Source organism: Nomascus leucogenys, chromosome 14 (genome assembly GCF_006542625.1).
Source record: "Nomascus leucogenys isolate Asia chromosome 14, Asia_NLE_v1, whole genome shotgun sequence".
Classification (NCBI taxonomy): domain Eukaryota; kingdom Metazoa; phylum Chordata; class Mammalia; order Primates; family Hylobatidae; genus Nomascus; species Nomascus leucogenys.
This window is the reverse complement of record NC_044394.1, coordinates 37,045,095-37,063,036: the sequence shown is the minus strand read 5'-3', so window position 1 is coordinate 37,063,036 and position 17,942 is coordinate 37,045,095. Positions and strand designations below refer to the sequence as shown.

The 17,942-nt window shown below is 37.4% G+C and overlaps 1 protein-coding gene across 6 annotated transcripts in view; it reads left to right on the top strand.

Moving 5' to 3' along the window:
- The window catches only part of EXOC6B (exocyst complex component 6B), a 652,095-nt gene that overhangs the window by 483,637 nt on the left and 150,516 nt on the right, over positions 1 to 17,942 (top strand). For all 6 annotated transcript variants that reach the window (XM_030828178.1, XM_030828177.1, XM_030828176.1 and 3 more), the window contains exon 20: positions 7,401 to 7,474. In XM_030828178.1, the coding sequence (XP_030684038.1) occupies positions 7,401 to 7,474 (74 nt within the window). The remainder of the gene's footprint in view (positions 1 to 7,400; positions 7,475 to 17,942) is intronic.

Below are 17,942 nucleotides of genomic sequence, written 5' to 3'. Positions count from 1 at the left end.
CCGATAGTCATTTGTATGTCTTTTTTGGAAAAATGTCTGTTTAGGTCCTTTGCTCAAGCTAAGGGCTTGTCAATTTTGTTTATCTTTTCAAGAAAGCTAACTCTTAGTTTTATTCTTTTCTATTTTTTTCTAGTCTCTATTTCATTTATTATGCTCTGATCTTTATCATTTCTAATTTTGTGCTTAGTTTGTTCTTTTCGTAGTTCCTTGATGTGTGAATTTAGGTTTTTTGAGAACTTTTATTTTCCTTAATGTAGGTATTAATAAATATCTAATAATTCTGATACCTAATAAATTCTAATAAGAATAAACTTCCCTCTTAAAATTGCTTTTTATGCATCCCGTAAGTTTTGATATATTGTGTTTGTTTTTACTTGTCTTAATATATTTTTTATTCCCTTTTTAATTTCTTATTTGACCCATTGGTTATTTAGAAGTGTGTTATTTAATTTCCACATATTTCTGAGTTTTTATAACTTCTTATTATTGATTTTTGGTTTTATGTACCATTATGCTCAGAAAAGGTACTTAAGTTGATTACAATCATGTTAAATTTGTTAAGACATGTTTTGTGACTCAACATATGACCTATCCTGTAGAATGTTCTCTGAGCACTTGAGAAAAATATATATTCTACTACTGTTGGGTGGAATGTTCTTATATATTTGGTAGGTTCATTTGGTCTATAGTGTTGTTCAAGTCTGATGTTTTCTTATTGCCTTTCTGTCTGGATGATCTATCCACTGTTAAAAATGTGGTATTGAAGACCCCTGTCATTGTATTGCTGTATTTCTCCTTTCTGCTCTGTTAATATTTGCTTAATATATCAAGTGTTCCAATGTTAGGTCCATATCCTCCTGATGAATTGATTCCTTTATCATTATATAGTTACCTTCTTTGTCTTTTGTGACAGATTTTTACCAAAAAGTGTGTATTTTGTCTGATATAAGACAAGACTTTTAATTATCATTACCATAGAATGTCTTTCTTCATCCTTTCATTTTCAGTGTATTGTCTCCTTAAGGCTAACACGAGTCTGTTGTAGTAATTTATTACATGTTCTGGATACAAGTCCTTTGTCAGACACGATTTGTGGATATTATTCTTTTTAAAATTGTGGTAAGAACACATATATGAAATCTATCCTCTTAAATGTTTAGGTATACAATACAGTATTGTTCATTATGGGCACAATGTCCTACAGCCCCTTGTCTTTCTCGAAGTTGGAGATCTAGTGAGTTTCATATTTAAAATACAAAAAGGCAAAGAATAATTTACATCATACAGTCATACCCTAGATAATTAATGGTATCTCTTTTGTATGATTACATGTCCATACAAGCACACTTAGACAAGTATACTCAGATGAATCTCCAAGGAGCTTTTCCCTTCCACCTCCACCTCCTCCTCCTCTTCTCTATCCTTGACATTGTTCTCCCTTTGTTCTTACTTCCTTATGTTCTGGCCGTCCTTTCTCTGACCAGTAGGATCCGAATTGGATTCCCTGTGGAGTACATCAACTCCTGTCTGTAATTAGCTTAGTGGAACCACTGTGATGTGATGCAAGAAGGCTTGGCTTCCCTAGACACCTCATAGTCTAGCACACCCTTCATCTGTTGCTCCAGGGAGCCAGATACCAGGAAACCGTTATGTTAATACAGCAACAACAGCTCCTATTTTTTCATTCCCACGAAAAAGCACATGTGACCTAATATGATCTTAAGTTATAAACAAGTACCCGTATAGCTTAGGATTTTATGCTTTTTTTCCCTACTTATCTGGCATTTTGGCCAAAACCAATCCCTAATCCATTCAGCAAGAGCAGGTGATGCTATTGTGTCCATTGTCTAAACTGGAAGTTTACTGGAAACAATACTATACCGATGTTATCTAGGACCCTCTTGTTAACATTTTGCAGATTGTTTTTTCACCTTCCTCTTATTTGAACAAGTTATTTTTTCTCCCAAAATTGCTATTTTACATACTTGCCAGACATTGTGCTAGTTTTGCTTTTCTTAAATACATTTTTCCTTGTTCATCTTCCTTTGAAAGCTCTTCCTGTTCTATGGCATTTTGCAAAGATTTAGAAAAATTAGCTTTATATTTTTTCTCATAGCCTTCTTTTGATAAACTCCCAAATGTCCTATATACGTAGATAGATTATAGACTAATTCAGTTATTTTGACTTCTCAAGGCCCCTCCTAACTCTCACTCTACCATTTTATCCTAATTTAGTTTTCTGTGCTCCTTTATATATGTTGCTTTCTTCAGCCAAGTGTGAACGTACCAAATTAAAGTTAATTTTTTTCTTTCCCGTCGACTAAGTGACAGAATTTGTTAATTTTAAGATCAGCCTTCAAGAAGTCTAGAAAGCATTTTGAAATGGGTGGCATCCTTCCTTTTTCCCCTCTGGTAACTTCATTATAATGTGAAGATTATTAGAAATATAAAATTATAGCATATTTTTGAAAAATTAATAGTTTTTTAAAATAATTACCATATCATATATTTTTGTGTGTATGAGAATGTGAAGAGTTAGATATTTGGCAAGTAAAGTATATTAGTGGTTTTCTTTCTCCTCTGATACATTTACTGACAATATGCCTTCTTTCCTGCAATTTTGTATACCTCCTTTTAATTTTTTTAAGTGAAAATGTTTCCTTCATAAATTTCAAATGAATTGGCAGTTTCCTCATTGAAAGATTTTGCACATTTTCAAATGGTATCTTGGAGTTAGGTCCTGATACCAGCTTTGATTCTGTGAGTTTCTACCATGCATGATTGGACAGGGGCAGGGCAGAACTGCTGGGAAGAGCCAAGCTTTCCGGAGAATGGGTTGGTACCTGTCAGAGGCTCTCCTGTCCTGAACAAGTTTCCCAAGAAGAAGCCACCTTGATAGTCTCACTGAACTTTGATTCAGTCTCCCAGTAACAGGAATTGGTCAAAGGTAGTGTTTGATTCTGCACTGAGTGAAGCAAGTACCTTGATTTCCTTGCCAATGCTTCAGAATCTCTGGTGCTGGCTTGGATCACTTAGATACTGAAAACCTACTAAAAATTCTGGATTGCAAAGATAAGTCCAGAAAGGGAGTTTCCATTGTGACCTATGTATCCATTGGTTCTGCTTGGCCAAAATTGCATGTATTTCCCCTTTTTATTATGTCAAAGAAGGACAATTTTAATAAACAGCTCTAAAAGAGAGGCTTCTTGTGTGTACATATAATCAATTTGTGGATGCATCAGCATATTACAAGAGACTGGGAGCCTCTTGCCCCTCTCTCATGTGGTAGTTTTCTTCTTTTCTTTCTATCAAGCAGCATCTGAGAATTTGGGTTTACAGACCAATCCTAGTTTCCAATAATGCTAAATCTTGAACAAATTATATCTCTTGTTACTAGGGAAAGTACTGCAATATGAGCTCCACTACATAATGTGTATGTGTATGTGTATGTGTATGTGTATGTGTATGTGTGTGTGTGTGTGTGTGTGTGTATGTGTATGTGTATGGGTGTGTTCTTCCATTTCCTTCTCTCAGGTTATAAAAGTGGTCTGTATTTATTTTAAAGTTTATAAAATATAAAGAAGAAAAAAAAACACCCTCATAACCTTCCTTTCTGTAGCAGCCTTGGGTGACATTATGAAGTGAGTGCTTACTATCATGTTTTCTGTGCATATTATATTTTATATAGTTGAAATTAGACTGTATACAGATTCTCCTGTATTTTAAAAAATATTCACACTTTCTAATGCTATTAACATTTTAAAATATATTTTAAAAGTTAGTCATGTTTCTGAGGGCATATTGAGTCACAAAATTACAAAATACCTATTTTATACATTTATTAAATTTTTAAAACAATACTAATGAAAATTACTATGCTGTAGCTAAAACACTAGTAGTTAATATCAATTTCCTTTAAATGAAGTAATTAAATAGTGCCTATAAATAAATTTGCAATGCCAACTCACTAACTCATCACTGAGCCATAGCCGAATTTTTTCTTATGTTTTGTTCTTGATATAGAACAGTGTTTCTTAACCTTTTTTGAGCTACCAGCCCTCTGAGAATTCAGTGTGTTCTATGAACCTTCTTTGCAGAGAAATTCATATTTACACTAAAAAACTAATTATAATGATACTCAATTATGATATGCTAGGCACTCTGCCAACTGCTTTACATGCGTTATTCTGTTTAATCCTCATAGCAGCACTGTAAGGAATGCTCTATTATCCTCATTTTTTGAGATAAAGATATCGAAGTGTAAAGAGGTTAAGAAAATTGTATAAGCCCATAGAGCTACCAAGTGGAAGGCTGGGGCTCAAATTCTGATTTTTATTGCTCCAAAGCCCATCCCCTTAATCAATGTGCATGTAATTTTAGGGAGCTCATGAATTCCTAAAGCCTGTTTATTGATACTCAGATTAAAGACCCTTTGCAATCCAGAGATTTTCACTGGCAGTGAAGAGTACATGTGGCCAATGAATCTTGCTATTTGTGTAACTTATTTAATTAAAACACAATATTGGTTGGACATCTACTACTTTGAGTGGATGTTCGGTTTTGTGAAATGGTCTTTGTCCCTAAGGAGTTTGCTATCTATGTGGGAAGACAAGAATTGTATACATAAAGCAATGAGAAAAAATACAAATATGAAGTTGAATATATAGTCATTAAACATTTCCATAAACTATATGTGAAAATTAATTTCTTTACTTTGTCATACCTGATGCAACTGTCATTCTTTGATTCCTTGATTTATAAAAGGGGCAATCAAACCTAAAAGGCCATTATATCCTTTGGGAACCTGGAAGATTCAGTGTGTCATAAAAATGAGGTCTATAAAGTGACTCTGAGAACTAAATATGTATCACATCCAGATTCCTAAGTTGTTTCATCAGCTTAATCTATTAGCCCCAGGGAGCATGCCCAATAAGGAGATTCAAGAATGTGTAGCCAGCTTCCCAAGCATTCAGACGGGTGATTCTGTTGAGTTTGACGTATATAGGATGGCAGAACATCTTGATAGTTGCTGCCATTTTGACACAAGTAGGGTTTGTACTGACAGAGAAGTCTTCAGATGCTTCAAGTGATACAGCATAGACTTGAGTTATGCAATGCCAAGTGTGATAATCCATCATCCTTGGAAGAAACCATCAAGGATGGGAAGCTAATTTTAGCTGACCACCTAACAATCCAAGTAGTCAAAAAGAATAGCTGTGGCTGTAATTCAAAGAATTGCTATTAACAGGAGCATAGTATAGGAAAATTGTACATTTAACTTGAATAGCTCCTGTATACAAGGTTATCACAGATATTGGCTATTGTAGATATAAACAATGGATTATATCAAGCTTTTTATTAACATGGCCTTCATAAAATCTTCATACAGTTTTAGAATTTTACTTTTTTTTTTTTTTTTTTTTTTTGAGACTGAGTTTCGTTCTTGTTGCCCAGGCTGGAGTGCAATGATGCGATCTTGGCTCACTGCAACCTCCGCCTCCCAGGTACAAGTGATTCTCCTGTATCAGCCTCCCAAGTAGCTCAGATGACAGGCATGTGTCACCATGCCCAGCTAATCTGTTTGTATTTAGTAGAGATGGGATTTCCCCACGTTAGTCAGGCTGGTCGCAAACTCCTGATCTCAGGTGATTCACTCACCTCGGCCTCCCAAAGTGCTGGGATTACAGGCATGGGCCATTGCTCCTGGCCAGAATTTTACTCTTTTAAAAAAGTTTTATCACTTGGGCAATATATGATAGAATTAATTTATATATGGCATTTGAATTTTCTTCTCAAAGCAAATAGAAACTTTAGTACTGCCAAGCATGCCATATACTTTATCTCATTAAAATGAAAAATGAGGTATTTTTTATTTTAAATGTCAAAATAAGAATTGTGTATATTGTTGTTTAATACATCTGTGCTATATTTTAATTAGTTTAATAAATTGCTTTAAATTTCATTTTGTATAATGTTCTCATAATTCCTGCAAACTAAGTTGTTAGCATTATTTTTAAAAGTGGGGCAAGTGTTTTATGAAATGCTATGTCTGAGAAGCCCCCAAATGGAAAATATTTTTAAAGAACAGAAGTTCCTACCCTTGTTCAACAAATTACCATTTGGATCTATTCAGCCACTAGTTGTTGGAAGTAATTTTCTAGACATATATGCAAATATCTTGATAGATTTTATTGATTGCAAAAGAAGAATATGATACCAACTCTGTATAGTTTCTTAAATTCAGTACTGGATAGAAGTATAATTTGAAGGAAAACGTTCCTTTTCATATTTGCTTTGAACAGACACTTGAGTTGTTTTTGAGGTAAATAGGAGATTGGCTATGGGCTTCATAGAAAGAATTGGAGAATAGTCTAACTGTCCAACTTTTGAATTTGGTGTGTTTGTGTATAGGGAACTTAAGACCTTTTGATTTCATAATAAGCAGGGCTCAGGGACAATAAAATTTGACATTCTTAACTGTTACTAGTTTTTGTCCCTATATCCCTGTACAGCCATCTTCTTGTTAACGACATAGAAGCCAGAGTCATAAACTGAGCATGTACCCAAGGCGCCACTGTAAATTGCAAATAGTATTCATGTAATCTCTTCAGGCTAAGATTGAATTGGGGTAGAGAAAGGAGAAGAAAGAATTTTTGAGAGTGGAATGGAAGTAGAAGTCAAGGATAAAGAATATGCTAGAAGGACAGACATGTGCAAATGTTCCCTAAGTTTTGCAGTGAGGTTTATTCAGATGGACCTTTTCATATCTGTAAATATTCCTTTGCTCAAAAGCCAAGCCATGGACTGGGATAGCCTCTGCTTCTGGGGTGTGTGTGTGTGTTTGTGTGTGTGTGTGTGTGTGTGTGTGTTGGCAATAACGCAGTCATGAGATAATACAAATAATCAGTGAGGGAATAATTAATGATGTGGCAGGGAATATTTTTTGATAAATGCTTGGGGAATGAGGTGACAAGCGTGAAATTAGAAAATTCCTTCAGTGATCTAAAATATAAATAGCTTTCGGAACTGAAAAGAGTTTCACAGCTGAAGATTTTATTGTGTTGAGAGGAAAAAGTTTTTTCTCTCCCCCACTCCCTCCTCCTTTGCAAGTTGTTTGTCCATTCACAAAACAAATACTCTGAAGCCCAGCGCAGCTCATGGGAATAAATTTCAGGTCGAATTAGTACAGTTTCCTTGCTGTCAGGATGCTGGAATTAATGGTGTTTTGATGACACGAATTTTGAAGGGCAAACAAAGAAGCTGAAGGGAGAGAGACATGACTCCTTAGAAGCTTGGTCCTCCTCTCCCCCAGCTTCTCTTGTCTTCCCTGTCATCCGTCTGCCAATCTCCCTGTCCATGGTTAGTTAAAGGCGCTTTTTATCCTCTTTTCTTTCCCACAGAGTTTGCCAGATCCGGCCCGGTGCCTGGGTTCCAGGAGGACACGCTGCAGTTGGCCTTCATCGACTTGAGACAAGTAAGTCTTTGTGTTTTTGTTTTTTGTTTTTCTTTTAAGATGTGTGACTGAAGACCATCAGGTCTTAAGGAAAAGGGGAAGGGAGGGGGATTGGCGTTGGCGATTCACATTGGAGACCTAAGGGTTTTCCTTGTATTTGAGGCCACCTCTTTTATTTAGCTATCTGGGATCCTTAGCTATGGTGGAGTTAAAGGTTTTGTGGGTAGAAGGGAAGGCGGGGGTGGGAGGAGGGACCCAGAGTAGAGGGACTCAAGTGACCCTCAAGTGATGCGACCCATTGTGCTGTTGTTGGCTTTTGCAGACATAGCAAAAAGATAACTCAGCAAACCAATGCTAAGCAGGTGCACTGATGCGGAGACTGCCTGCTTGGAGAAGTTTTGTTTGTAGATAATATGGCCAGCAGCATTTAAGAAAAATGAAATATTTTACATTCTGGATTATTGGTTGGTTTGTTGACTTTTTCCTGCTGCCTTAAGTCTTCCCGCCTCCTCCTTTGTAGAATGTTGTCAGCCATGGGTAACTAAGTGGTCGTTTTTGAAGATGATTAGAAAAGCCCTGGACCAGTGATGCTAACCCTATTAAAGTAATGTGATGAAAGCTGATACTTGGGCATTCGTGAGCTTTGGCAAGCCCATTAGATAGAACCAGTCATTCTATAGGACTGTTTCTTGCAGATTGAACTGGGTGGGTTGGTAGGCCTTGGTGGTTTGGATATAGGGAACAGGGTGGGCGGGAGCCCAGTGAGGGAGAGAGTTAACTGGGCTCTGTCATCTCTCCACTCTTAAGATGGATGGGGTTGGATAGAAAGTGTGAATGAAGTAAGAATCAATGACTGATGCTTCTTCCCTATTAAAACAATCTTTTTTTTGTCTGTTTAAAAAAGGGGGCTGGCTTTGTTTCTCCTGCCATAATGATGCAGTGCCTCTTGTTTTCAGAGCTGACATAGTTTGCATTCTGAAAACTTTTAGATGCCCGGGGTATTTCTTAAAGCTGCAGGACCCCTTGTATCGGTAGTTCCTTACCACTGTGATTCGTTTCTTGCTGGAACAGCTTTTAACCCATAATGGATGGCCTGAGCTACCCCTGAATCCTTGTAGATGGGTGGTGTAATCTGTCATCTGATGACAATTCTGGAAAGCACTGTTAAGCAGAAAACAGAAAATTGCGTGTCTATAGACCTGCCAAAGTTTGAGGATTCAGGCTGTGTCTGAGAAACGTGTGTCAACTTAATATTTGGGGGCCATGGTGGGGGTTCTCTTGCACATTAAGGATTCACCAGCATGATCACAAATGGAACAATCTCTTCCCACACTTAAGACCTTCCACCTGTAGATTTAGCAACTCAACTGAGACATTCAGGTTTTAATCCCTTGACTGATGTAAGATTGAAAGATTGGGATTTTGGTTTAGGGTTTGTGGAGTGATATCTGTTGGATTCCCTCCCACCCTCCTGTTTCTTCTCAGAAACTTCTAACCCAATTGGCTTTTCTTGGAAAGCAGAAATTGAATTTCATTGGAGAAACACATCCAAGAAAAAATGTTTCCGTTCTCACTATTCATGAGAAGGAAGCATGGTTATTCTCTCTAGTTTGTGGTTTTGGTCCCTATGGAAAGGAACTAGTGTTCACAGAAAATGTTAACTAAGGGAGTAAGTTAGAAAGCACAGCCAAAATAAGGTGGATCAGCGTCGGGAATGAATGTGCAAGTACTTGTAAGCTCTCAGTGAGCACTGTCATTTATGCTTAAGTTCCTATTACATTTCTCTTCCCAGAGTTGCTTTTATAATGTTTTAATAGTAGAAACCCAAAATCCAAAATTTTACTGGTAATGAAAGAGTATGCCTCTTTCTATTCAATCTGTCACCTAATTTCTACTTATACCTGTCTCTACTGAAGCAGCTTAAAGGGATAATTTTTCTAACCTAGATTGTTTGAAAAACTTCTTTAGTTCTTGGTCTGTAGCTCATTGTTAGTAGACCTCAGGTAGGGTGAGTCATTGTGAAAAAAATGATCTCTCCACATCCTGTGCTGAAAATATTTCCCTCTTTGCAGTTCGTCTTAGTCATTCTCAGAACTTATTTAAAGTGAGCATCATTTTAAAAGGAGGCTTCTGAACTACAGAGATGTTCAAACTCTAAACAGAAAACCTGGGACTATGTTTTCTTAAACATTTAGGCTTCTAAAATAGAATTTTTGAATTTTGGGATTGGAGGCTAATCTTAAAAATTATGTAGTATAACATTTGGCTTTATACTTTAATCACTGTACAGCACCCCAGACTTTGATTGAATGTCTTCCTTGAGGAGGATCCACTACCCCAAAGCAGCAAGTTCCACCTTAGGACAATATGATTACTAGAAAGATATTTCTTAAGTTGGCTAAAATCTGTCTCACTTAACCTTAACCCTTTAAATCTTTATATTTTTATTTGGGCATCCCCAATTAGAGGAATGGGCTTCCTAGTCCTCATTTATTGAGCTTCCTATTTGCTAGTATTTGAGTCTTTTTCACGTGTCACATTGTTACCTATTTTTCATCTAGTCCTTACAGGGTTGATTTTATGGACCAAAACTGAATACTACTCTCACTGGTCTGTGTTTTTCTTTCAGACATATTATTAAGAACACAGATTTTTTTTTCATTATATAATGACCTATCTAAACCTATAACTGACCTCCTGAGTCAGTTATCTAGCTTAACTGAATTAATCATTATGCCCTTAATAAGCCAAAGATAAAAATATTAAATAGGAAGCCCAAGTTAAGGTAAATTATAGGGTACACACTCATGTAAGAAGAGGATCTGCCCCCAGTGCAGTGCAGCAAGGATATTCTTTTACCGTCATTGAGTGTATTTGCCTCACTGTTTTATATGTGTATTCTGAGCATTCTTTCACAGTGTCTTGCTTTAGAGAGGTTCAGAAAGTATCAATTGAATGAATAATTTTAAAATATTCAAAACATAGAATATTTGATGAAATCATCTTTGTATAGACTATAATAACAGTGTCATTTAAAAGTTACAGAATTTCATTAGGAAGCAAATTAGATGCAGATAGCAAAACTATTCATCCTTTTTTGCTTGTCCTATTCTCACTTTTCTACTTCTTAAGAGAAAGAGAAATGACATTTTGAATATACAAGCTTTCATGGTATTTTACTTTTGTGTGGCACTTCAGAGTTAAAGTACAAATAAGTTAAACCTCATTTGTCAGATTTCTGAGTTTGGAAAACCTACTATTAATAATATTGTGAATTAGATAGTACAAATCAAAATCCCCTTCTTTAGCACTTTGTGTTTTCTATCTTTGTAAGTTCATAGATGTAGGATTGCAGTATGACTTCTCATGCAAAAATCAAATATATGTGTATATTTCCATCAAAATCCAAATTTGGGCTAATGCTGAATTTTGAGAAGTGTAGCTTAAAGGCTCATTTAATTAGCTATCTTGAAGTGGCATGTAAACACCAAGTGCTGACCTTTAATGGTTCATAATTGAGAATTATAACATAGGACCAATAGTAGATTCTTAGTACTTACTTTAAACAGTGGCATGGCTTATATTTTTCTTCCATGGTTAAACATTAAGTAGATAATGCTGATGAACACTAGAATTTGATTTTCATTTCAGTTTATTTTATCAAAGTCTAAGTGCCTACTGTGTACAAATCACAACCTAAGTGTTGTGGGAATACATAAATGAATATAGTATAATCTGTGCCCTCTGGGAGCAAAGGAATGACCAGCAAATTCCTGATTCTAATATAAGGCACACTGTGATAAGTACTACATTGAAGGATGAAGCCGTTATGTATGTTTCAGTTAGTTCAGTGACTTTTGCTACAAAATAAATTACCCCACAACATGTTGGCTTAAAACAAGAACCACTTATGAAGCTCAGATTTCTACAGATTCTCAATTTAGGGTAGGTTCAGCTGGGCTTACTCATACTTTGAGGTCTGCTGCTAGATTGGCTAGGGACTGGCTGGTCTAGGATGCTTTAGCTAGGACTACTCTTTTCTACTCTCTGTGATCTCTCATCTAAAGACAACCTAACCTAGATTTATTTACACGGCATCTTGGCAGAGTTCCAAGAAAGCAATAGGAAATGCGCAAACTCCTTGAAGCCTACACTTGGAGCTAGCAAACCATCAGTTCTACCACATTCTTGTGGCTAGAGCTAGTCACAAGGCCAGTCCAAATTCAAGAAATGGGGACATAAACTCCAATTTACACTCTAGTTGAGCTATAAGACATATATAAACAATGCAAATGAAGAGCAAGTTTGTACCTATAAGTGCAAAAAGAGGCCGTGAAGTAGAGAGGCCTATGTGTGCCTGAGTAGCTATAGAATATTTCATGGAAAAGGTGAAGAGTCACACTGAAAGTCAAGCATTGTTAAGAGAAGAAAATATTTAAAGCATAGAAAATAGCAGATTTAAGTTTTGTTTAAAAACATGGGTGTTTTGTATATTAGTTTAATTGGGATCTAGACTGTCTTTTCTCTTTTAAGTATTAGGTTGATCTCTTTAAATCCCCATTTCTTAATTTCTTATATTATTTTTTGTTGTTTGTCTTCCTCATATACCTCTTCTTTTATGTCCTATCTATTCTTCTCCTCATTAAATGCTACTATTTACAGCCTACCCTGAAACATTTCACATTTCTGTTATCCACATTCATTGTAAGTACTTCTTAACTTCCTTGGATAATAGTTTGCATTATTTATTTAATCTATGATAGTTCACCTTACATGTTTGACCAAAGGCTTGAGGGTGTTCCTTTTCTTAGTAACATCCCATTATTTTCTGTTCTTTGGCCCCAACAGTTATTTACTTCTGATATATACTTAAGTTTTTATAAAGCTGAATGAACTAGGTTGTGACATTGCATCAGATCTCGTGAATGGAGCTTGTTGGCAATGACTCTCATACAGCAAGCCATCCCAAGATATCTAGGGCTTTTTTTAGGTTGAGCTGTTGATATTCCCTCTAGGCCAGTTATTCCCCAGTTTCTAATCTACAATCTAAAGTAAACACAGTGCATTTCCATTGCAGACACTTAACTTGCCTTGAAAACAACTATAGGACCTAAGAGAAATAGTTGCATGTTTCTTTTGAGATGTTGAACAAATACTGCTGCTATGCCTTTTAGAGGTATAGAGGTAAAACCCATACCTTCGGTTAGTTAACATCTGTGATGAAAACTTGAGAACAACTCAAGAACCTAACTATTTAGAACTGCCCTTCCTACTTCTCATCCTGTCATGATCCTCTTCAATAAAATTTTGATTTTCAAATCAAATTGCCCAAGTCTAGTGAATATTATGTGTTCCTAGAAGGAACATTCCCCCTTTGCTTGACTGCTGTGGCTCATAGGAAAAAATCTTAACTTTAATAATTATTTGCATTTTAGCCTCAGTAGAAAACCCATTTAGATCAAAAGCTGATTTTGTTTTCTGATACAGCAATATACCAAAAAGACATGTAGTCCATAGGATTTATTTTTTAATGTTTTACTGTAACCAGTCTAAACTGTCCCCTAACTAGGAGGCTTCATAGGAGGTGGGGCTGGGGTGGGGCAGGCCCATATCTCAAAAGGCCAGAGATGTCAGTCTTCTGTTTTTCATTATAACCTTTAAACTATTAACAGGAAGCCATTTCCCACATGTACTTAATACTGGTCCTGAACTTGCTGGAATATAACTTGGGTTTTGGGAGGTGAACTGTAGTTTTCGCAAGTGTTTTCTGAACAGTTACTGAGCAGTTGATGAAGAGACGTGTGGGGGTAGGTAGTAGGGCAAAGTTTTTATGAAAAGATATTCTTGGTAGAGAAAATACAGTTGTTTGCAAACCTTCCAGTTGGGAAGTGTACGGACCAGTAATGTCAGTAGAGATACTCTCCAAGTGCTCAGCTGAAATATTCTGTTGACCTTCAGATTGTATGTGATCTCGAATAACGGCCTGTAAAATGGGGAGCCATCTATACCATAGTCAGAAATCAAATAACTTGATAACTCATGGAATTAGAAGATGTCATTACTATGACTGTTGTGGATAATAGGATTAGAAGGAATGAGTTAAGCCATAAAGTACATTATCTTGGAAGAGATTATCTGTACCACTGATAGAGTAGCATGTATATATGAGGAGGGCAGATGAGAAATGAAATCCAGGGTCATCATATCCCAAAGGCATTTGGTGGTTAGAAGAGGATATAGTAATATCAGACCACCTGCACAGATCTCTTTGCAGATGCAGAGCCACTACATGTCCTGCAGACCATATTTCATATCTTGATATAGCCACAGCAAGCACTTGGATATAGATATAGACCTCCCTAACCAGGAAATGTTCATTCATTTCTTCAACACTGTGCCTAGCCCAGGTAGTAGATACAATGCAGTGAATAAAATAGGCCCTTACCTTTATGGAGCTTGCATTCTTATATAACATTCTCTTCTTCCCATAGTCTCTCTTCAGGTGGCCTGATGCTCCAAGAGATGTCACTTTATCTATATATATATATATTTTTTGTATTGATGCCGTAGTTCCGTTTTAGGAAACAGCTATAGAGTTTTCTGGCAAGATCTCTAGGGCAAGGCCAACTCTGCTGTACGCAGATACACAGACTTTCAGAAAAGACATTTTAGCTGTGGTTTAGCAGCCTGACATAAATAAGATGGTCAACTTCAAAAGACCGTTGTTTGGTTTTTGAAAGCAGAGTTTTCTGGTCATTTTGCTAAAATTGTATTGCCCAAGTTGTTTTGACAGATGCCTGTAACCTTCAAGGTGATACCTCCAGCATCAAAGGAAGCTCTGACAGGAAATAATTCCTATTCCTAAGTATGGGTAGGGGAGAGCTAACAGCTTCTGGGGATGGTTCTGTGAAAAATAGAAGATGGAACACCATGAGAATAGGCTCCATTGAGCTAGACCTTTGACTTTATGGCAAAGGCTGGATCAGCATATGCAAGGATAGGGCACAGATGAATAAAGTCTTCAGCTTCTGGAATGCTTTAGTAGTCTCTGCAAAAAAGATCTATCTCCTTCCCTTGCTTGAGACATTAGTAACTAGAGCCATCAGAGGAAATTAATAGGAGGAATTGCCAGTAATATGTAACAAATTCTGGGATTTGCTAGAATGTCCTTAATTGATTGGAGGAGAATCTGCTCTAGAACTGCCAAGACTTTGTCTCACTTCATACCAGCTTCTTAACTGGGGAGGAAGTGCGTTTGGAAATTCTACCTCACGGCATTTTTTGATTTAACAAATAGTTCATATTTTGCAGACCAGGACCTCATGAAATAATATCCAAACAGAGCAGAACTCTTTGGTATAGAAAATCATATAAGATGTCATTTAAGTGCCAGGAAAAGACCAAAATTTAATGGGCCAAATGGCATCATAGCATGTTTGGAAGGCCATTTTCTATTCATTATCCTCTTACTATGAAAATCATTTTAGCACCTCAGGGGTCTAACTTCCTAAAAGTCCCTATGGAATTGTTTCAGGAGATTAGGAATCAGGGGAGAGTTAGTATTCGTAGTAGATGATAACCACACTAAGACCATGGTAGTCTTATGAGAGGTAGACTCCTTATTTTTATTTTAACGGGGAAGGGGTCCTTGAAGGGAAGGTGGAAGGGCTGATGAACTCCACTGTGGTTTTCCTCAGAGAGCAAGCACACCCACTTAGTAGCAATGTAAGCCCCAAACAGTTGGTTCTTTGCACAATTGTATGTGGTAGAAAGGTAACTTCTGGACCTCTTTGAGGGTTCTTCCCTGGAGAGTTTGTGTGTCTGGAAATGCTAGCTCATGAATGACAGGCACTGTGGGCCTCGTCAGATTAAACTATCATAAATGGCAGATATGTGAAGAAAAGCAGCAGTTGAAGGTCCTTCAGTTTGGAGCAGTTCTGACAACCTTTTAGGTAGCAGGAGATAAAATACCAGGCTTTTGACATATTTCCCCATGAAAAATTAATGAGGTTTGGCCTTCTGACTCATGGGCCTCCCAGGCTAAGAGTTTCCATTGTTGCTTTCAACCCATATTGCCACAGTCTAACCTAATGCTGGGTTGCCCAGCACTTTCTGCTTCATCCTGGAGGCAGGGCCCTACTACTTAGAGGTTCCATCAGAGTATATTATGTTGGTGCAAAAGTAATTGCGGTTTTGCCATTGAAACTAATGGCAAAAACCATAATTACTTTTGCACCATCCTAATAGAACATCCTTTCCATTAGGTGTTAGAAGGACCTTTTACAGAACTGTCAGTCTAATCTGTGACAAGTCTCCTACCCCTGTGCTTTAGTAGAACAACGACTGTAACTTTTGATGTAGACATGGTGCCAGCATCACTCTAGATAGCCTCAACGGCAAAGTCAGTCAGTTTGAAGGCATTGGTTCCATTCCATTTCAGCTTTTGAGTGAAGAGCTAACAAGCATAACTTAGTAAGCCACCTAGCAATTGCTACCTTAGTCCACAGACAGCATTGTCAATCCTCTCATGCTGTATCATAGGGGACCTAGGTAACCTGTGAGACGCCTTGCTGCCTGACTAGCCTGAGGCGTTGCACTACTTTCTGCTTCTCCCAACAAACCAAGCCTGAGGAATTCAGAAGGTTTCTCCCTAACCTCTACCATACAGCATGAATATGCATATCCACAAACATGGAATTTGGAAGTTTTTGAGACAATCACATCTTTATGAGAAGGGACAGGAGAGTCATTACCAATGAATTTCCCTGGGCGTAGCGGTGGTATCAGAGCCTGTTGTAGTGGTACTGGTTGAATGAAAACTGCTAGGTTCTGAACACGAATCTCATCTTCATTAACCGCACTGTGTAGCTTTCTACTAGAGGACCCTTACAGGCCGAGGAAAAGCCCTGGAACCAATTTCTAACTACTGCATTCTAATGGTAGCCGCTGGAGGGCAGCAGAGAGTGACAACAAAGGTCCAGATTGAGGCAACTAGGATATAGTTCAGTTTACCAAGAAAGAAGCACCCTTAGCTATAAAAGAATTAACTACTTGGGAGCCACAGTTACAAGCATGGATCCCTGGGGAGCAAGGACCAAAGGGAGAATCCAGAACCCTAATCTGAGTGTTAAAACACTTCCTTCTAGGGCAAGTCCAGGAACCAGGAATGGGTAAAGGTGTGAGGTAGGACTGATTATGAAAGGGGAACTGGACAGCATCAGTGAAGGTAGAAAACCAAAAGGACAGTCTAAAGTGTCAAGTCCCAAGAGGACAAGTGAAGATAGAACAGGAATCAGGTTGCTTCTGGAACTCTTTGAGGGTTCTTCCCTCGAGAGTTTGTGTCTGGAAATGCTAGCTCATGAATGAGAGGCACCGTGGGCCTTGTCAGATTAAACTATTATAAATGGCAGGTATGTGAAGATAAGCAGAAGATGAAAGCCCTTCGGTTTGTAGCAGTTCTGACAACCTTTTGGGTAGCAGGAGATAAAACACCAGGCTTGAATGAAAGAAAGAAGTACAGTGGGAGGCAAGCCAGAATGAATGAGTTAAAGAGGCAAAAGTACAGTCAGGGAGATCGATCCTCTGAGGCAGTGGTACCCAAGGAAGGAGCCTTGTGTAGAGTACATATCAGCAAGGAGGGATCTACAAAGGGAACAATTACGGACACAACCAGCTATATCTATGGGATTCTCATCTCTTAAATATTAATAGCTGCTTCTTGATTCGCTAGGATCATTTCTTTCTTGGTCTGTTGATTTTAAGGGTAAAATAACTTGTTGAGAATGTGGAGAGAGTGAGAGAGATGATGCGACATTCTCAGATGCGATTAAGGGATTATTGTACATGAAATGAAATTCAACGTGGGCATGAAGCCTTTCTGGATAACATTTGTGTGAAAGTACAGCCTGTTTTCCTAGAATAGCTTCTGATATTCCCTTTTCGTGTTTTATACTGTAACACTGGCTAAGAATATACAGTAGAAAAGAAAAATGGGCTCTGATGACTAGTTATATAGGCAAGATCCCAATCAGTCCAGAGACTTAAGATCTGTTCCCAGTAGGTTAGCAGAGAGCTGTGTTTGGAGTCTCTTTATGCTGAATGCTCAGCATTTTTCCAAACCCCTTTAGGTATGAAGAAAGAAAATTCTGCCTTGGTCTATTAAGTTCTAGTGTCTCCCTCTTTCCTTCAATCCCTCAAGCATCAGAAAAATAGGGCTTCTGTAACCACAAATTTCAGGAACCCTCTACTGGGTGGCAGGGCAGCATGGTGATTAGGTTTGGAACTGAGCAGACCTTAGGTTACTAGCTGTGACATTTGGCAAATTATTTGACCTCTCTGAGGTGTCATTTCCTAGACTATTAAATGAAAATTTTAAATAGCTTATAAGGCTTATAATGTTGGAGTAAACATTAAATAAGACAATATAATTATGTTGCTTATTATTCGGTAAGCATTTAATTAATGAAGTAGCTATTATTATTACTTCTAC